General features: G+C 42.3%; 1 protein-coding gene across 1 annotated transcript in view; it reads right to left on the bottom strand.

The window, feature by feature from the left end:
* LOC109892999 (ubiquitin domain-containing protein 2) overlaps positions 1 to 16,988 on the bottom strand; it is a 70,439-nt gene extending 53,451 nt beyond the window's left edge. Inside the window, exon 1 of the mRNA XM_020485960.2 lies at positions 16,665 to 16,988. Coding sequence (XP_020341549.1) covers positions 16,665 to 16,734 — 70 coding nt within the window. The 5' untranslated portion in view covers positions 16,735 to 16,988. The remainder of the gene's footprint in view (positions 1 to 16,664) is intronic.
* Between the last annotated feature and the right edge of the window lie 5,473 nt (positions 16,989 to 22,461).

Consider the following 22,461-nt stretch of genomic DNA (forward strand, 5'->3'; position numbering starts at 1 on the left):
TCCTCTTGATAGGGCTGTTGGCAGACTGTGCTCGACAGTGAAGATGAGGCCTCAGAGTATGATATTCAAGAGATGGATATTGAGGAGGTCCAGGGAGAAGACGTGGAAGCCTGAGAGGAAGACAACCAAAGCTTTGCACGGAACCCAAAACCGTCTGCGCGCGTGCGCCATCGTGCAGAAATGTATTTTGCCCCCCCACGCGATCACGATACGCAGGTTAGAATATCAAAACAAACTCTGAACCAATGACATTCATTTGGGGATAGGTTGAAAATCATTAAACATGCATTGCAATTTAGCAAGTTAGCTTGCACTTGCTAGCTAACGTTAATTTGTCCTATTTAGCTAGCTTGCTGTTGCTAGCTAATTTGTCCTGGGATATAAACATTGAGTTGTTATTTTACCTGAAATGCACAAGGACCTCTACTCCAACAATTAATCCAACCGAATCGTTTCTAGTCATCTCTCCTCTTTCAAGGCTTTTTCATCGTTTAACTTATATGGTGATCGCATCTAAACTTTCATTGTATTACCACAACTACTGGCAAAACAGTTTGTCTTTCAGTCACCCACGTGGGTACCTGCTTCCAATGAGGAGATGGCACGTGGGTACATGCTTCTATAAACCAATCAGGATATGGGAGAGGCAGGACTTTCAGCGCGATCTGTGTCAGAAAGAGGAATGAGTTCTATTTTAGCCCTTAATATCGCAGACGCTCGTTGGCGCACGCGAGCAGTGTGGGTGCAATAATTGAATAACATAGATTTCTAAATGTAATTTGCGACGCTCGCGCATTCAATATTAATCTTTCTTTTGTTGTTCAGTGAAATCATCCCATGTGAAGAGTCAACTCATTTCATTTGTTTTTAGAATTTCTATTGGAAGGATTTAATCCTTTGCAATTATGTCTACTTATGATAAGGTAAAAGGTTTAGGATTGTCTCCATATGATATGGTAAATATATCCAATGCAAAAAACATCTACATTTAAAAATGGTATTATTATTATTATTAATTTGCATATATTTACATGAATTCCCATGTGTTCCCGTTAATTCCCACGGAAAGTTTCCACCTCTGAATATTCCCCAAAATGTGCAACCCTAGCTGTTAGTCACCCTGGGCAGAGCAGGCATAGCCCTCCTCCCCAGATCACCAGGCTGGAACATAGAGTACTGATCACAACAGAACCATCTCAACAGTATGGACAGAGATACAGCTGCGTGGGGCATGGGCTGGACTCAATAAACACAGGTTAACAACACCTCTAATACACAGCAGGGGCCCATATGGGAACAGTCTGTGACCTTAAGAGGGCCCTGACGTAACATGCCTGTAAAGAGTATGAGGCCACGGGATGTAAGACTGACTAACTGGCAGTGGTGTAGTGAAGGAGGTACTAGGGCCTAGGGAGCTGTAGAGATCAGAGATATGGGGTAAACCACCATTCACATTGGGCCTGGCAGGAGTAAAGCGCAATTACTGTTAGACACCAGTGTGTCATGGAGATAAAAGCATGCGGTTTAGACCAAATACATTGTGTTCCACTTAAAATAGACCCGGCCAACATCTGTGCCCCCTAGCATGGACGGAATGAACACTCTCCTAGAGGATGCAAGATGGCCAGCTCAATAGTAGAAATGCCGACACTACCACAGACATCTAAACCATGAACAACAGAACAACTTCTGAACAATGCAATGGATGTATCATTACTGAAACACACAAAGTACTAAAGAATATGCTGTATAGTTACTGTGCCATGACCCACTGAATTAGACATGTTTTTGCAGGATTTAGAACATGCAAATTGAATTTTGACCAAAATTCCAATTGAGAAGCATCTGAAATAAGCTCTAATTAAATCCCAGCTCCTGTGTGGGTGAGGATAATCACAATCTATACTAAACGAAATAAAACATGCAACAATTTAATTGATTTTACTGAGTTACGGTTCATATAAGGAAATTAGGCCGTAATCTATGGATTTCACATGACTGGGCAGGGGTGTAGGCATGGAAAGCCATATGTCCACCCACTGGGGAGCCAGACCCAGGCAATCATAATATTTTTTCCCCACAAAGGGGAGTTCTTACAGACAGAAATACTTCTCAGTTTCATCAGCTGTCCGGGTGCCTCGTCTCAGATGATCCCGCAGGTGAAGAAGCCGGATGTGGAGGTCCTGGACTGGCGTGGTTACACGTGGTCTGCGGTTGTGAGGCCGGTTGGACGTACTACCAAATTCCCTAAAAACGTTGGAGGCGGCTTATAAAAACCTTGTTTTTATAAAATGAACCGAGAATTTAATCCGGACGCATTTTGTCAATTATAATTTGGGGTGAAAATGTAACAAATTCTGGCTAAAATGTAACATTTATTTAAAAATGACACTTTCCCAAAAACTACACATCTTAGTACTCAGAAAAATAGTTGATTTTTTAGGATGCATCATGGTTTTGTAACTCAATTTGCTACAGACATTTTAAAACTGCTTTCATGAGAACCACACATTTTCTCCGAGGCAGCTCGTAGCCTACGGGTCTAATGTGTGGATCATGCCATTGAAGGCTTTCTTTCCCACCGTTTAGATGGAAACCATTTATTTTGTTATATACGTTATTGCCTTGAGGAAAATCACCTTCGTTAAATCCTTGGTTTCCTCTTTCTCGTTGGGTCTAGAGCCAAAGAGTATCCAAAATTGGGGCAGTGGCATTTGAGCCATTTTCCCTCCTTTTATTCCCCATCTCTCTTATCGAACTACAAAAGGTAGAAGAGTTCACTCCTTTTATCACCCAAAAAGTTAGTCGGCTGTATGACCCCCCCACCCCCTCATGTCAAGAGAAGTGTAATGACCCTTACTCATATTGTTGTGATGTGATTTAGCAAACAGCGCACATAAATCAAAAATACAAATGTAATAGATTACAAACGGTTCTAACGGTATTGAAAAACCAGACCGACGGTACCGTCAAACATCCCTGTTTACTGTACAAGCCCATATGGTATACCGCCCAAGCGCATTCGGAAAGAATTCAGACCCCTTAACTTTTTCCAAATGTTCTTACATAAAATTATTTTTGTCAATCTACACACAATACCCCCTAATGACAAAGCGAAACCAGGTTTAGACATTTTTGTACATTGATTTTTAAAAAATGAATGCCTTATTTACACAAGTATTCAAGACCCTTTGCTATGACACTCTAAATTGAGCAGAGGTGCATCCTGTTTTGATTGATCATCTTTGAGATGGTTCTACAACTTGGTGTACACCTGTGGTAAATTCAATTGATTAGACATGATTTGGAAAGGCACACACACTTGTCTATAAAACAGGTGCCACTGTTGACAGTGCATGTCAGAGCAAAAACCAAGGAATTGTCCATAGAGCTCAGAGACAGGATTGTGTCGAGGCACAGATCTGGGGAAGGATACCAACAAATGTTTAAAGCATTGAAGGTCCACAAGAACACTGTGGCCTCCATAATTCTTAAATGGAAGAAGTTTGGAACCACCAAGACTCTTTCTTCCTAGAGCTGGCTGCCTAGCCAAACTGAGGAATCAGGGGAGAAGGGCCTTGGTCGGGGAGGTGACCAGGAACCCGATGGTCCCTCTGACCAAGCTCCAGAGTTCCTCTGTGGAGATGGTTGTCCTTCTGGAAGGTTCACCCATCTCTACAGCACTCCACCAATCAGGCCTTTATGGTAGAGCGGCCAGACGGAAGCCTCATGTCATGACGTGCCCTGGCGGGGAGGCTCATGGGGAGGGGGGCTCTCTCTCTCTCCAGTTTTATGACAGGACATAAATACTTGGTAGAAACTGCCATGCAGTACTGAGAGAGTCTACCAGAACAAAGACCTTATTTTGTTCAAAACTCCTAATCCCCAAAATGGGAGAACTAAACAATACTCCTACTTTTGAGAATGTGAGAATGGTCTGTGGACACTTAAGGACTTAAGGGACAGTTGTGTTTCATTTGGTGATCTCATGAAGGACAGGAAACACACAACTGTATCTCTGTATTTCCCAGCTGTCAGGTTTACATCTAAATATTGTGAAACGTATGTGATTAAACATGAACCCATTTGTGAAAAGATGTCATGTGATGTTAACCCATACTCTCATTTAGAAGGTTTTCATATAAGGTTAACCAAATCAATGGCCAAGCCCACGTGAGCATAGACATAACGTCAGCGTCATGGAACCGCCCTTCTCTACTCTGAAGTAACCACCCGTGAGGAAATATACATTTCATGCCAAAGAGACCCACGGTAAGCCAGACGTTTTGAATGGTTAAGAAGTCAGAGAACACCGGGACAAATCAAATCAAATGTATTTGTCACATACACATGGTTAGCAGATGTTAATGCAAGTGTAGTGAGATGCTTGTGCTTCTAGTTCCGACAATGCGGTAATAACCAACGAGTAATCTAACCTAACAATTCCAAAACTACCACCTTATACACACACAAGTGTAAAGGGATAAAGAATATGTACATAAAGATATGAATGAGTGATGGTACAGAACGGCATAGGCAAGATGCAGTAGATGGTATCGAGTACAGTGGGGCAAAAAAGTATGTAGTCAGCCACCAATTGTGCAAGTTCTCCCAAGATGAGAGAGGCCTGTAATTTTCATCATAGGTACACTTCAACTATGACAGACAAAATGAGAAAAAAAAATCCAGAAAATCACATTGTAGGATTTTTAATGAATTTATTTGAAAATTATGGTGGAAAATAAGTATTTGGTCAATAACAAAAGTTTCTCAATACTTTGTTATATACCCTTTGTTGGCAATGACAGAGGTCAAACGTTTTCTGTAAGTCTTCACAAGGTTTCACACTGTTGCTGGTATTTTGGCCCATTCCTCCATGCAGATCTCCTCTAGAGCAGTGATGTTTTGGGGCTGTTGCTGGGCAACACGGACTTTCAACTCCCTCCAAATATTTTCTATGGGGTTGAGATCTGGAGACTGGCTAGGCCACTCCAGGACCTTGAAATGCTTCTTACGAAGCCACTCCTTCGTTGCCCGGGGGGGTGTGTTTGGGATCATTGTCAGGCTGAAAGACCCAGCCACGTTTCATCTTCAATGCCCTTGCTGATGGAAGGAGGTTTTCACTCAATCTCACGATACATGGCCCCATTCATTCTTTCCTTTACACGGTCCTGGTCCCTTTTCAGAAAAACAGCCCCAAAGCATGATGTTTCCACCCTTATGCTTCACCGTAGGGATGGTGTTCTTTGGCTGCAACTCAGCATTCTTTGTCCTCCAAACACGACGAGTTGAGTTTTTACAAAAAAAATACATTTTGGTTTCATCTGACCATATGACATTCTTCTTCTGGATCATCCATATGCTCTCTAGCAAACTTCAGATGGGCCTGGACATGTACTGGCTTAAGCAGGGGGACATGTCTGGCACTGCAGGATTTGAGTCCCTGGCGGCGTAGTGTGTTACTGATGGTAGGCTTTGTTACTTTGGTCCCAGCTCTCTGCAGGTCATTCACTAGGTCCCCCCGTGTGGTTCTGGGATTTTCACTCACCGTTCTTGTGATCATTTTGACCCCACGGGGTGAGATCTTGCGTGGAGCCCCAGATCGAGGGAGATTATCAGTGGTCTTGTATGTCTTCCATTTCCTAATAATTGCTCCCATAGTTGATTTCTTCAAACCAAGCTGCTTACCTATTGCAGATGCAGTCTTCCCAGCCTGGTGCAGGTCTACAATTTTGTTTCTGGTGTCCTTTGACAGCTCTTTGGTCTTGGCCATAGTAGCTCTTTGGTCTTGGAGTGTGACTATTTGAGGTTGTGGACAGGTGTCTTTTATACTGATAACAAGTTCAAACAGGTGCCATGAATACAGGTAATGAGTGGAGGACAGAGGAGCCTCTTAAAGAAGAAGTTACAGGTCTGTGAGAGCTAGAAATCTTGCTTGTTTGTAGGTGACCAAATACTTATTTTCCACCATAATTTGCAAATAAATTCATTAAAAATCCTACAATGTGATTTTCTGGATTTTTTTCTCATTTTATCTGTCATAGTTGAAGTGTACCTATGATGAAAATTACAGGCCTCATCTTTTTAAATGGGAGAACTTGTGGCTGACTAAATACTTTTTTGCCCCACGGTACATATGAGATGAGTAATGTAGGGTATGTAAACAAAGTGGCATAGTTTAAAGTGGCTAGTGATACATGTATTACATAAAGACGCAGTAGATGATATAGAGTACAGTATATACATATGAAATGAGTAATGTAGTGTATGTAAACATTAAGTAGCATTGTTTAAAGTGGCTAGTGATATATTTGACATCAATTTCCATATATTCCCATTATTAAAGTGGCTGGAGTTGAGTCAGTGTGTTGGCAGCAGCCACTCAATGTTAGTGGTGGCTGTTTAACAGTCTGATGGCCTTGAGATAAAAGCTGTTTTTCAGTCTCTCGGTCCCTGCTTTGATGCACCTGTACTGACCTCGCCTTCTGGATGATAGCGGGGTGAACAGGCAGTGGCTCGGGTGGTTGTTGTCCTTAATGATCTTTATGGCCGTCCTGTGACATCGGGTGGTGTAGGTGTCCTGAGGGCAGGTAGTTTGCCCCCGGTGATGCGTTGTGCAGACCTCACTACCCTCTGGAGAGCCTTACGGTTGTGGGCGGAGCAGTTGCCGTACCAGGCGGTGATACAGCCCGACAGGATGCTCTCGATTGTGCATCTTTAGAAGTTTGTGAGTGCTTTTGGTGACAAGCCAAATTTCTTCAGCCTCCTGGAGGTTGAAGAGGCGCTGCTGCGCCTTCTGCACGACACTGTCTGTGTGGGTGGACCAATTCAGTTTGTCCGTGATGTGTACGCCGAGGAACTTAAAACTTACTACCCTCTCCACTACTGTCCCATCGATGTGGATAGGGGGGTGCTCCCTCTGCTGTTTCCTTAAGTCCACAATCATCTCCTTTGTTTTGTTGACGTTCAGTGCAAGGTTATTTTCCTGACACCACATTCCGAGGGCCCTCACCTCCTCCCTGTAGACCGTCTCGTCATTGTTGGTAATCAAGCTTACCACTGTAGTGTCGTCCGCAAACTTGATTGAGTTGGAGGCGTGCATGGCCACGCAGTCGTGGGTGAACAGGGAGTACAGGAGAGGGCTCAGACGCATCTTTGTGGGGCCCCAGTGTTGAGGATCAGCGGAGTGGAGATGTTGTTACCTACCCTCACCACCTGACTCACCAGAGTCCCCACGTTGGAATGGCTACAATTCTATAGGCCACGGAGACTATACAGCTGTAGTTTGGCTACACAGCTGGAAATGGTTCAACTCGGAGACTCGATCACTACAGAATAAGAGCAAATCTTAGACGTATAATTACTAGTCTGCAGAAAGAAATTACGTAAGTCTAGAACACAGTCTACCGTGAGGCGTTGTGCCACGAGGTGTTGCTTTATCAGTTTTTTTTTAAACCAAGTTTCCGTTCTGTTCTGGGCCAGCTGCAGCTTAACTAGGTCTTTCCTTGCAGCACTCGACCACATGACTGGACAATAATCAAGATAAGACAAAACTAGAGCCTGCTGAACTTGCTTTTTGGAGTGTGGTGTCAAAAAAGCAGAGCATCTCTTTATTACGGACAGACCTCTCCACATCTTTACAACCATTGAATCTATATGTTTTGACCATGACAGTTTACAATCTAACGGTAACGCCAAGTAATTTAGTCTCCTCAACTTGTTCAACAGCCACAACATTCATTACCAGATTCAGCGGAGGCCTAGAACTTAGGAATGATTGTACCAAATACAATGCTCTTAGTTTTAGAGATGGTCAGGCGCAGTATATTACTGGCCACCCATTCCAAAGCAGACTGCAACTCTTTGTTACGGGTTTCAGTGACTTCATTAGCTGTGGTTGCTGATGGGTATATGCTTGAATCATCAGCATACATAGAAACACATGCTTTGTTTAATGCCAGCGGCAGGTCATTGGTAAAATTAGAAAAAAAAAAGAGTGGAAGGCCTAGAGAGCTGCCCTGCAGTACACCACACTTTACATGTTTGATATTAGAGAAGCATCCATTAAAGAAAACTCTCGGTTCTATTAGATGGATAGCTCTGAATCCAAGATATGGCAGAAGTTGAAAAGCCATAACACATGTTTTTTCAACAACAGGTTACAGTCAATAATATCAAAGGCTGCACTGAAATCTAACAATACAGCTCCCACAATATTATTTTTTTTAAATGTATTTCAACCAATCATCAGTCATTTGTGTCAGTGCCCTTCTCTAGAAGCATGCTGAAAGTCTTAATTTGTTTACAGAGAAATAGCATTGTATTTGGACAAAACTTTTTCAAGAGCTGGCATCAAGCTTATAGGTCTGCTGTTAGAACCAATAAAGGCCGCTTTACCACTCTTGGGAAGTGGAATTACTTTGGCTTCCCTCCATGTCTGAGGAATAAGACTCTATAGCCATTCCTACCATCCTCTGTAGCTTTCCATCTAAGTTGTTAATGCCAGGAGGTTTGTCATTATTGATTGATAACACTTTTTCCACTTCTCCCACACTAACTTTAAAACTTGCAATGCTTTTCTTTTTTATGCATGAATACGAAAGCTCAATGTTTGCCCACTTTGCCAATGACGCAATCATTAAAATAATTGGCAACAACAAATGGTTTGGTGATGAATAAGCCATCTGATTCGATGAACGATGGAGTTCAATTTGAATTTTCAAATAATTTCATTTAAAGTACTCCAAAGTTGTTTTTCTATCACTCATCTTGGATTCATAATACAGTTTAGTCACATCATTTCTCAATTTGCAGTAAGTCAGCCAGTCAGAGTGCCAGCCAGACTCAGCCACTCCTTTTGCCCCATCTCTTTCAACCAAACAGTTTTTCCATTTATCATCAACCCAGTTCTAACAGTCAGTTTCCTAACAGGTGCATGTTTCTCAATAATTGGAAGAAGAATTTCATAAATTCCTCAAGTGCAGCATCTGGATTCTCCTGATTAATCACATCAGAGCAACAAATATTTTTAACATCATCCACATAAAAGTCACGGCTAAAATATTTTGTATTATCTTTGGCTTTCCTAGATATAGTCACTACATTGTGATAACTGCATTGTGATAACTGCATCCAATGGGTACAGCTTAAGAACAAAGTTCTACAAATGTGATCGATACATGTGGATGATCTTGTTCCTGTAGTGTTTGTAAACACCCTGGTAGTTTTATTAATAACCCAAACCAGATTACAAGCACTGGTTACAGTGAGAAGCTTCCTCTTGAGCAGACAGCTTGATGAAAACCAGTCAATATTCAGGCCCCCAAGAAAGTAGACCCCTTGGTTTACATCACATACTATCAAGCATTTCACACATTACTTAGATACTGACTGTTAGCACTTGGTGGCCTATTGCAACACCCCAAAAGAAAAGGCTTTAGACGTGCCAAGTGAACCTGCAACACTTTAATAACACATGATCTTCTCTAAGCATTACAGGGATGTGGCTCTGAATATATACAACACCTCCCCCATAAGCATTTATGTCTCTTATATAGATGTTATATTGCTACTGCTGTAGCATCAAATTAATTATCTAACCAAGTCTCAGAAATGGCTAATATATTAATGTATCTGATGTTAGAAAGTTTCCATGAACCTTATTTCTAAGGCTACATATGGGCTATTTTAAGCCCTTTCCTGGGTAGCTTATCAGAGATAGACATAATATGGAAAAGAGAAAACAAAGCAAGAGAAAAATATATATACATTCAGCAGTGTGTGTGCTGCGGAGTTCAGCAGCTACGAACCCATTGGCTTGGCTCCGTCATCCCTTCCGGGCTTCTGGGATGGAGGGTGGATAATGAGCCAGTGGGGATGTTTTTCAGAGGCATCGACTGGGAGAGAGGAAGATGAACGGAGCAAAGTACAGAGAGATCCTTGATGAAAACCTGCTACAGAGTGCTCAGGACCTCAGACTGGGGTGAAGGTTCACCTTCCAACAGGACAACGACCCTAAGCACACAGCCAAGACAACACAGGAGTGGCTTCGGGACAAGTTTCTGAATGTCATTGAGTCGCCCAGCCAGAGTCTGGACTTGAGCCCGATCAAACATCTCTGGAGAGACCTGAAAATAGCGGTGCTCCCCATCCACCTTGACAGAGCTTGAGAAGATCTGCAGAGAATGGGAGAAGCTCTCCATATACAGGTGTGCCAAGCTTGCAGCATCAGGGCCTCCCGAGTGGCGCAGCGGTCTAAGGCACAGCATAGCAGTGCTAGAGGCATTACTACAGACCTGGGTTCATTGCCGGACTGTGCCATTACTCCCATAGGACAGCGCACAATTCGCCCAGCGTCGTCCGCGTTAAGGGAGGGTTTGGGCCTTACTTGGCTCGTCGTGCCCTAGCGACTCCTTGTGGTGGGCCAGGTGCCTGCAGGCTGACCAGGGCGCCAGTTGAACGGTGTTTCCTCCGACACATTGGTGCGGCTGGCTTCCGGGTTAAGCTGGCAGGTTTTAAGGAGCGCAGTTAGCTGGTCATGTTTCGGAGGTTGCATGACTCCACCTTCGCCTCTCCCAAGCCCGTTGGGGTGTTGCAGTGATGTGACAAGATAGAAATTGGGGAGAAAAAAGGGGGTCTGAATACTTATGTAAAATGTGCTATTGTTTAAAAAAATATATATATACACATTTTGGTAAGAACGGTAAGAAGAGATGCCCCTCTCCCCACAGGTGTGATTATTACCTCTGAGGGTTTAGAGCTTGAGGTAGTCACCTCAGATAAGTACTTGGGAGTATGGCTAGACATCGTACAAACATGTCTAGCCACTGTCCTCTCAGCACATATCAAAGCTGCAGGCTAAAGTTAAATCTAGACTTGGTTTCCTCTATCGTAGTAGCTCCTCTTTCACCCCAGCTGCCAAACTAACCCTGATTCAAATGACCATCCTACCCATGCTAGATTACAGAGACACCCGTTCTGCCAGTCACATTCTGTTAAAGGTCCCCAAAGCACACACATCCATGGGTCTCTCGTCTTTTCATTTCGCTGCAGCTAGCGACTGGAACGAGCTGCAACAAACACTCAAACTGGACAGTTTTATCTCAATCTCTTCATTCAAAAGACACAATCATGGACACTCACTGACAGTTGTGGCTGCTTTGTGTGATGCATTGTTGTCTATACCTTCTTGCCCTTTGTGCTGTTGTCTGTGCCCAATACTGTTTGTACGATGTTTTGTGCTACTACCGCGTTGACATGTGATGCAGCCTTGGTGTGTTGTTGTCTTAGGTCACTCTTTATGTAGTGTTGTGTTGTCTCTTGTCGTGATGTGTGTTTTGTCTTTTTATAATTTTTTTAATCCCAGCCCCCGTAGGAGGTCTTTTGCCTTTTGGTAGGCCGTTGTAAATTTTTGTAAATAAGAATTTGTTCTTGACTGACTTGCCTAGTTGAAAAAAAAATTGAATGGTGTATGCATGTGTGTTTGTGTTGGTATGCGTGTGTGTGATTGTGTGTGCTTGCGTATGTAGTGAATGTGTGTGGGTTGTGTGGCAGTGTCAATGTAGTGTGTGTACAGTATATGTATATAGTCTAGTGAGAGTGTGTGTAGGGTCAGTGCAAGATAGTCTATTAATGGTACCCGAACTATTTAGTAGTCTTATGGGTTGAGGGTAGAAGCTGTCTCAGAGCCTGTTAGTTCAGTCCCAGGGTCCCTAGCTTGGTGATGAGATTGAGGAGAGTATGGTGTTGAATGCTGAGCTGTAGTCTATGAACAGTATTCTCACATAGTTATTTCCTCTCTTGTCCTCTCTTGTCCAGGTGGGAGAGGGTGGTGTGAAGTGCAATTGAGATTGTGTCATCTGTGGATCTGTTGGGACGGTATGCTAATTGGAGTGGGTCCAGGGTGTCTGGGATGATGGTGTGGATGTGTGTCATGACCAGCCTTTCAAAGCACTTCATCATTACATATGTGAGTGCAACAGGGCGATAGTCCTTTAAGCAGGTTAAGTTAGACCTCTTGGGAACAGGGTGGTCAGCTTGAAACGTTGGGATTACAGACTGAGACAAGGAGAGATTGAAAATGTCTAGGAAGACGCCTGCCAGCTGGTCTGCGCATGCTTTGAGAAAGGGCCTTGGTATTCAGTCTCAGCCCTGTGGTATTCAGTCTCAGCCCTGTGGTGTTCAGTCTCAGCCCTGTGGTGTTCAGTCTCAGCCCTGTGGTGTTCAGTCTCAGCCCTGTGGTGTTCAGTCTCAGCCCTGTGGTGTTCAGTCTCAGCCCTGTGGTGTTCAGTCTCAGCCCTGTGGTGTTCAGTCTCAGCCCTGTGGTGTTCAGTCTCAGCCCTGTGGTGTTCAGTCTCAGCCCTGTGGTGTTCAGTCTCAGCCCTGTGGTGTTCAGTCTCAGCCCTGTGGTGTTCAGTCTCAGCCCTGTGGTGTTCAGTCTCAGCCCTGTGGTGTTCAGTCTCAGCCTTGTGGTGTTCAGTCTCAGCCTTGTGGTGTTCAGTCTCAGCCTTGTGGTGTTCAGTCTCAGCCTTGTGGTGTTCAGTCTCAGCCTTGTGGTGTTCAGTCTCAGCCTTGTGTGTTAACCTGTGTAAACGGTTTGCTCACAAATCGGCCACAGAGAGAGAACTCATAGTCATCCGGGAAAAACAGGGGCATTCCACGCAAGGCAAACTATTATATTCCTCGAAGCGAGCATAAAAGGAATTTAGGAGTTGCCCAGTGACGCAGAACTCGTGGCTGGGTTTCCCTTTGTAATCAGTTATCGAATGCAAGCCCAGCCACCTACGACGAACGTCGGAGCCGGTATAATAGGATTTGACCTTCCTCCTATATTGTCCTTTTGCACGTTTGATGTCTCGGAGGTCAGAGGTCTTAAATACGTCCTTGTCCCATTCCTTGTAAGCGGTAGCTCTAGCCTTTAGCCCTGTGTGGATATTGCCTGTAATCCATGGTTTTTGGATTGGATATGTTCTTATAGTCACTGCGGGGATGACATTGTCTATGCACTTTTTGATGAAGCCTGTGACTATTGTGGTAAACTCCTCAATGCAATCGGATGAATCCCGGAACATATCCTAGGCTGTACTAGCAAAACAATCTTGAAGCCACGCGTCTGCTTCATCTGACCACTTCCGTATTGAGCATATCACTGGTACTTCCTGTTTGAGCTTTTGTTTGTAAACAGGAAGCAGGAAAATGGAGTCATGGTCAAATGTTCCAAAGAGAGAACGAGGGGAGAGACCTTGTATGCGCTTCTGTCGGTAGAATAAAAGTGGTATTTAGTGCCCCTAGTGGCGCAGGAGACTTGTTGGTAGAAGTGAAGTAGGGCGGTTTTAAGTCTCCCCGTGTTAAAGTCTCCGCCCACCAAAACATTGCCTCCGGGTGAGTGGTTTCTTGTTTGTTTATGGCCCCATACAGTTTGTTGAGTGCCAGAGTGGTGTTGGCTTGTGGAGGGATGTAGACAACCGTGACTCTTGGTAGATAAAAAAGGTCTGCAGCTTACCATGAGGTATTCTATATCAGGTGAGCAAAAGCTCAAGATTTCCTTCACAATTGAAGCAGAACACCAGTTGTTATTTATGAGGAAAAGAAAAAAAAAACACTACCTCCTTTTAACTTCCCTGAAGTCGGGCCGTTCGATTCTGTCGCTGCATGAAGAATCTACTGAGTACAACGTGCATAGCGTTATCAACCAGCCACGTCTCAGTAAGACATAATATTGCGACTTTTCAAGTCTCGCTGATGGACAAGCTTCGGTCAATAGTCTCCCATCTTATTCTCGAAGTGACTGGACATTTGCCAATATAACTGAGGGGAATGCCATTTGATTCTCTCTTCGCCTCAATTTCACCAGGACTCCACCTCGTCTACGCCTGTAGCGTTTTGGTAGCCCATGGAACAAAGGAATAGGGTCCAGTACGAACAGTGGAACAGCTGAGGCCGAGTTGTAGTGGAAGTAGAAATTGAGGTTAGTAACTGTCGATCTGATGTCGAGAAGTGCTTGGCGGTCAAGTGTGATAATAGTATGAACTGTACAAAAAAAGTAAAGATAAACACAAAAGTAACTATATAGCAAAGTTGGAACTCGTAAGATGTTGCCCTTCTCCGTTACTGTATCGCATAGGGACAAGTAAACCAAATATCTTGTTTGTATTGTCCTATAATTCTAAGCCCACATCGAGACTTGCTAGTGATTGCTAAAGTGACTTGTTTTAGCAATTTTAAAACAATTTTCCTGCAATTCTATATTGTTCTCAAAGGGGAATTCATGTGTACTTGACAGAACACAACCTTTTTTCTTAGGTTTTTACCACAATAAATGATATTCAAAGAATAGATTGGACTAGTTTTTCTGGCTAGATTAAGTGATTGATTTGGTAGGGTTTCAGACCTGCCACTTTGACTCAAACATCCTGCCCCCTCACTGACAGTCCCACCCAAAGTGATTGATTGACAGGCCAAAGTGTTAAAAGGGATAGTTCACCCAAATTACAAATTGGTATTTTCAATAAAATACATAATTTGAAGAACAAACATCATTGTAACAATTCATATCTTGCAGTAAAACTCTAAATATGGCTTTAATCTCAAGAGAAGACAGGTTTAATATAAAAAAATGATATTATCAAATATTATCAAAAGGCCTGGACGATATCCAAAACAATTATAAAAGTCACATCTTTCTACTCAATACCGCAACTCATTTTTACCAATCTGGGAGATAAAGTCGTTAAAGTAGTATTCAATCATTTTGCTGTGTATTTCGGATGGAATCAAGGCATTAGAACGTACCACTAAGAGAGAGCTCGTTCTGCTACATGGTTAAAACTGAATCATTTTGATCTCATGGATGGTCAGTCCTTACATCCATTGCTCGGTCTATGAATCTGAGAATGGTTTTATTTCTCAAGTCCCTCCCTCAGCTATTTACCAAAACTAGGGGTGGAGTGATGGCTTTGTTGTTGTTTGAACTCTGGATTGGCCCTTTAAATAAATAAAAAACATGACATTTATTTAAACTTGGTTCAAACAAAATCATAGAATATTTTGACAACCCTGTCTGTAAACTTTCAATTTATATAAAACTCAACCGTTTATATTTTTCTGTGACTAAGACAGATGTCTCATGGTAGGGTGGGATATGGAAAATAGGTCAACTTTGAGCACCTCCATCTCCTGAATGTTTTGGTGTTCAGGTCCAAAAAGTCACTTTCTGACCACTTCTACCATGAACAAACATGTTTGGAAGGTTCTGTCAAATCAAAAGGGGTGCAGTCAGAATGTGATTGAATTCATATAGAACAACCCCCCTGGGTTAAGCCTTTTCCTGGATGAATCCCTATCTTGCTCTCCTCATCTCGCTCTACATTATTATGTAGAATCTTGACAGTTGCAAGTTACATTAGCTGCACAAATGTTCAGCAGTGTACATTTGGTTACAACACAAACATCACTAGCCTGGGTGCATGCCAGTCTGCTTCTGCGCTCTTGCCAACTCCTCATGGCAAGGAGTGAAATGTTAGCTAAACTAACAGGTACCCAGGCTAAAACTTTGCTTCCTGGTTATAGCAATATAACAGTGTGGGCCTAATAACATGTGGTAACAGTGATCCCAAGACACTGTTGCATTGGGAGGCCCACCTCAGGGACAAGTGCATTGCCTCGGTGTGCCATGCAAACATGAAGATGATACTGGTTATCTATGCAAGGAGACAACATTTACACTTCTTCTTTGTGTGCCTGTACAAGCCTCATCCCCGCAACCACAAGCTCAATCAAACCACGTTACAATCCTAACAATAACAACATATGCAACATTAGACACCGGAAATCCCGACTGGTGAGGAAACAACAACGTGAAGTAGGGACCCGAGGGTCATAGGAGACCAACCAGCAGATTAATACCAGCCTCTCATTCACAAAGCCTGGGATACAGTGTGCTACACGAATGAACACGGTGGCAACAAAAAAAACATCAACTATGCGTCACTGAGATATGCAGATATTGGTTAATGTTGAATACAGAGATAAAGTACAGTTAATGGAGACGTGAACGGGCCAAGCGGTGGCGTTCTCTCGAAATCTAGACCCACCACCACCGGTGTTTTTGGTGCAACTCCCCCATCCTCTTGAGTCCTGCAGTTAGTTGAGAATAAAAATTGTACGCTCCCCCACTTTAGAATGTCGACCCCCCCAAAAAAGACGCATGAAATTGAAACAGAATTAAGCTACAGGATTGCAAAAAAAAAAATGCATCTGAGAACACAACAAAGCATTATTGTTGTTTGTGTTGACCATTATGATTTTATACATTCTTGAGCCAAAACGGTGACCCACATTTGACTGATTATGTAGCAAGATAGCTAGCTAGCATGCTAACCGGCTGGCTAACTACAACATCAAACGCCTTCATTCAAAGCAGACAAAGGCAGTCATTTAACACCGAACAGTAGGCATCTTCAAGATCATAAAATGTTGCCTAGCTATGAAGCTATTAGCACGGGGCCAGATGGGCTATCGAGCTGAAAAGTCGTGGCCGCCACGATGTTCTAGGCGGCTGTAATAAAGGAAGACACCCGGAGGCAAGACGCATGAAATTGGCATGTACCAAAAAGCACCGACTACAGACCAAATACCACCCCGACGTTATGTAACTTATTTCCTACCTCCAGTTCCGTCAGAGTTTTCGTTTAGACTGCCTGAAGAATCATGGTGACTGCCCACACAACCACCCATGGATGTTTTAACTGCGCTACCCCCGCAGACCCACTTGTGTTCTTTTCCCCCTTCCTCAACTCTTCATCTCAGAAAATAAATTGACAGGGAGCGAGCATCCGCTGGGAAGAGGCGGAGTGAGCACACATCACAAGGTGACTGCTTCTCACGAAGAAAAGAGGGGGACTGAGAAAGGGAGAAATATAGGTAAGGAATGGGCTGGTGAGAGGGGAGGACAAAGGGAGAAGACACTGGGAAACCACTCAGCATAGTGTAACTGAGATGGGAACAGGTTCTATCTATAAGGTCCAACTCCAGGTGTCATAAAAAAAACACCTCCCCACCTTAAAACATATTTTCACATGAAACTCCCCTTCTACTGTAAAAAAATAAATAAATTGCACACCCTCCCCCCTTTTTTAAATTTAACTAGGCAAGTCAATTAAGAACACATTCTTATTTACAATGACAGCATACCCCAGCCAAACAATTGTGTACCGTCCTATGGGACTCCCAATCACTGCCAGATGTGATTCAGCCAGGGACTGTAGTGATGCCTCTTGCACTGAGATGCAGTGCCTTAGACCCCTGCACCACATGGGAGCCCGGTGAATTAAAGGTGCTTATTTAAATTTTTGCATTGTAATTTCAGAAAATGTCCATAATACATTTGGCATTATGATAGTGTTAAACAGTATTACTTAACCGCCAGTGTTGTGATTGGTTGTGATAATCGCCTATTGATTTCTCCTGCCAGAGCAGCATCTGTTGTCAAAATCGGAAAGCTGTTCTGACTTTGTGGCTGTGTTATCTAGTGGAAATCATTCTATAATTTCCTGGTTGCTAAATATCTACACTGTTTTCTCAATTTCAGTTTAGCCATAATGATTATGGCACCAGATTGCAAGAAAAAGGGTGTTTCTGGTGTTTTAAAAACGCATCCTCATGTACATTGTGCCCCCTCTAAAATAATGAGTACATGACGCCCCTGACTGTAGCGACACTGTGTTTAAATGTGGATATCGACTTTTCCACGTAAACTTGCTTTTGTGGCACTGTCGACGCTACGCAAGGCTATGGGCCAGAAGGGTGAAGGTTCGCCGACCACCATGAACAAGACTCTCCCTGTCTGTCTCATTACAATACAATCAGAGATGACTGCAAATATTTATCAGCTAGGGGTGAATCAGATTTTCAACATTTTGATGCTATATTTCTAATTCTTATTTTAAAAGGTTTCTGTGCCAATGCACCACACACAACCAATAAGCAATACATAACTCCATACCGATTACCGACTTCGGGCACTTCAACATCATGGGTTGAGTTTTCAACACCACAATCAAATAGGCCTAGAGTGTATCAATCTCAACAAACAGAAAGTACACATTTCCGTTGGACCTTGCATGCAATCGACCAATAAAGTGATCTTGATCTTGATCTTAATGTCTCTTTCCTTTCCTCAATTGACAGGTGCACAGTTTGGATGCTAGAATTGCACATTTTAAAGGTTAAAGGAAAAATAGTTGGATTATATTGAGGCGTTATGGCTCTAGGTGCGCGAGAAATAACCGCTCCGGTCAGAGAGGACGCAGATTGCGCATCTTGAATAACTGGGCCTGCTGGTAACATAGGCCTATGGGGGCACATTATTATAAAACGACTTGAGAGAATGATGGTACACAATTGACAGCGCATCTCAGTATCAGAAGTAAAAATACAACCAGACTGTCCTACTCCCGCCCAATAAGCAAAGATACATATTTTAGTTTAGTAAGGTAGAGCACAGTATATTATAGTACAGTCACGGTTGGGGAGTAACGGATTACATGTAATGGGTTACAAAAAAACGGTAACTGTAATCCGTTACGTCACCAGCAAAAATATTGTAATCAGATTACAGATTACAGATTACTTTTGAAGAACCAGATAATTATTTCGAGGATTACTTTTAAATTTAGAAAGGACGTTTGCGGAAAAAAATCTTTGACACTTCTCTGTTATCTCATTGACATTCAAATCAGCATTGAAACAAGACACATGTCAATTTGATCCACCTGAGCAAGTCTGACCACATATCAGAGACCACTATGATGACACACCAAATGGGTTTGATGGAAAAGAGCAGGAATAGGCTTTTGTAGGCTGTTCACACATCTAAATCTGTATTTGAACCCAATAATGGTTAAATTCAAGAAGTTTAAGCTGCCCGTCAATCATTGTTTTTTAAACCAGTGGACAGCCACTGAAAAATGCACTCTTTCAACAGCTGCATAGCGGGGATCCCAGCCTATGGAATATAAGTGGGGCTTTTAATCTAATTCATGCAGATGAACACAAAAAAATCCATAGGTCTAATGGACACAAGCTCAAACTCGCACATTTTTGATACACTTAAAGACACAATCTGTAGTTGCTACATCCATTTTATATATATATATATATATATATATATCCATTGATTCTTGAAGAATATAACTTTTAAATGCCTCATGAGCTTAGTTCAACTGTCACTCTCCATGAGAACCCAAAATATAAGCATGTATTTCTCCAATGTTTGTAAACATTGTAAATGTAAACAAACACTGTATAGACTCATAACATGGTTAAAACAACAATGTTGATATCATGGATGGTCAGTCATTGCATCCATAGCTCTGCCTATTAATCGGAGAGTGGTTACATTTTATCAAAACAGAGACCATTTTGTTATTGTTGCACCTGTGGGTTTGCCCTTTAAACAGCTGCATATTGTCAAGATATAAAAGTGTCACCAACAATAGGCCAATAGCAAATGCAGCATATGGCATTCATTGTTCACATGTAAATAAGTATTTCGTTTTGGGGTCATGCTCAGGTAAAACAATTTGGATAATCTATACTTCCATATTTCCAAGTCCTATTCTTGAAGATCAAGGGGCATAACATTTATTGGAATGAGTGGAATTCTGATATACTTGGGCTTTTAATGTAACAATATAATTTAATTGTATCTCCAGTGTCTCCTGACCCCTCCTGTCTCAGCCTCCAGTATTTATGCTGCAGTAGTTTGTGTCGGGGGGCTAGGGTCAGTTTGTTATATCTGGAGTACTTCTCCTGTCCTATTCGGTGTCCTGTGTGAATCTAAGTGTGCGTTCTCTAATTCTCTCCTTCTCTCTTTCTTTCTCTCTCTCGGAGGACATGAGCCCTAGGAACATGCCCCAGGATTACCTGACATGATGACTCCTTGCTGTCCCCAGTCCACCTGGCCGTGCTGCTGCTCCAGTTTCAACTGTTCTGACTTATTATTATACGACCATGCTGGTCATTTATGAACATTTGAACATCTTGGCCATGTTCTGTTATAATCTCCACCCGGCACAGCCAGAAGAGGACTGGCCACCCCACATAGCCTGGTTCCTCTCTACGTTTCTTCCTAGGTTTTGGCCTTTCTAGGGAGTTTTTCCTAGCCACCGTGCTTCTACACCTGCATTGCTTGCTGTTTGGGGTTTTAGGCTGGGTTTCTGTACAGCACTTTGAGATATCAGCTGATGTACGAAGGGCTATATAAATACATTTGATTTGATTTGATATTATTATATATAGTAGAAAGCGATGAATTAGAAGAAGCCTACATAACCAACCAATAAAGGAAAATTTAACATCCATATATGGCCAGCTATGTAAACTTTAACATTGATTTATCCTGCAATAGATGTCGTTCTGTTGAAAACATATATTTTTGTCTTCTTCTAATTCCTCTTAAGGGGAAAGTAATCTAAAAGTAACTGAATGTAATCGGAGAGTTACATTACTGATTACAATTTTGGACAAGTAACTAGTAATTGTATTGGATTACATTTAGAAAGTAACCTACCCACTCCTGACTACAGTACGGTATGGTACGGTAGAGTACAGCTTTTTCAGTATAGTGTGGTACAGTACAGTACATTAGAGTTTATTCAGTAAAGTACAGTACAATATAGTTTAATTTAGTAGAGTACAGTGCTGTGGAGTTTAATTCCATAAAGTAGAAGTACAGTACAGTTTAGTTCAGTAGAGTAGATTAGAGTAAAGTAGGGTACACAACTTTTCTGTGCTCTTCTGTACTGTACTGTGCTGTGCTGTCCAAACTTGTCTATGATTGGTTTAGATTTGGTCCAGAACGGACCAAATCGTTGCCGACTTTAGACGTCTATGTTTGGGCCAAATATAGGCCTGAATACAATTATTCATTACATTGTGGTGTTGTAGGCCAGTCTATGTATTGTCCCGGAACAAGATCAATAGGGGAGCTTTATGATCTGCGTGTCTCATGTCTTCACTGTTCTTTCATGCGCAAACGACGCAGCTGGCCTCTCCGCTGCCTATCAGCTATTCCTCTGTGTTCTTGTGGATTTACATTGAAAATTGGTGCAGCTTTGAATGATTATACCTTTGGTCTGATTGCTAGTTACCCTATTGCAGATCTGGACAAACTATTCACCTACCACTATTGTCACTATGATTGGTGTATAGAGGGTAGGATAGACAGTATAGTAAACATGTGGAAAGGCTTAGTGCATATGGGAAGTACCAAAACACCTTGACAGGGGAGGTGCATGCAAGCAGATGAGGATATTTGGCTACGATGGAAGACATTACATAGTAAAACCCGCAAAATGGTGAATGTAAACCAGGGGAAAAATGTACTACCCTCCCTTGTGCCCCATAAAAAAACACACACAACCCCCTTCCCATAAACGTAGATATGTCCCTTACAAAGAGCAGTATAATGTATGTGAGAAAATACTGATGAGGCAGATGTTATTGCAACATAATTACAAAAGAGAAGCCAGAGGCTGGACAATCAGAATATTTAGAATAATCTACATCAACTCCAGGAAAATCCTGGAATGTTGGCTCAAAGTTTTCCAACCTTCTCTGAGCCAAATTCCCCTGATTATTTGCCATAGCAACTAAAGACAATAGACTGTTGAATTCACTTGGAGATTCCGTGTAAACGTTGGAATGTGGGTAACACTCCAAAATTGACACAACTGACAGGATAATGTAAAATTCCTTGAAGTGACCTACATTTACTCTCCTTAGAGGTGCAACATACAGAATGAACAGCGGACAACAGAAATATGTTCCCAAGGTCTTCCCTTGCATTGCTTATTACAGTCTAAGCAATGAAAGAGTGAACGTGCACTGTAATTGAGTGCCATATCCATCAGGCATGAAAACATTAATTTGAAAATAATAAATCATAATGTTGTCTGCTCATGCTGTGGGTGCGGTTGGCATTCCTTCAGCTGCAGAGACAATGCCTCCACCCAATTTAAACAATAACTCATTACTGACTGAGGAAAACCCTCCATTACCACAGAAAGTAGACCAATACATGGAATGGATTCTGAACTTGTTATATGGCGCCCCCTTGTGTTGGTGTCCTGAGGCAAACATTGGTGATCGAGAAAGTCTCCTGCATGTCTGCCATTTATTGAAAGAAAAACCTGGATTGCAGAACTTTTCATCATAGAAATGTGTCAAACACTGGGCTTAAAACAAACATTTCTCAAGATGTTTGTATGTCAGCTGAAACCCATTGAAGAATACCAAGTAATCATTGTGGAAGTTGATGTAAAACGGACAAAAGTTGTAAAAACTCCACAGCCTGGCACCCTGCCCTCAAAGGATAACTCACAATACTTCACAGACAAGTCCAGAAAGCCCAATCAGTTAATGGTTTACATGATTAGACACTGATATTTACAGACGATATAC

This window comes from Oncorhynchus kisutch, linkage group LG6 (assembly GCF_002021735.2).
Source record: "Oncorhynchus kisutch isolate 150728-3 linkage group LG6, Okis_V2, whole genome shotgun sequence".
Classification (NCBI taxonomy): Eukaryota; Metazoa; Chordata; class Actinopteri; order Salmoniformes; family Salmonidae; genus Oncorhynchus; species Oncorhynchus kisutch.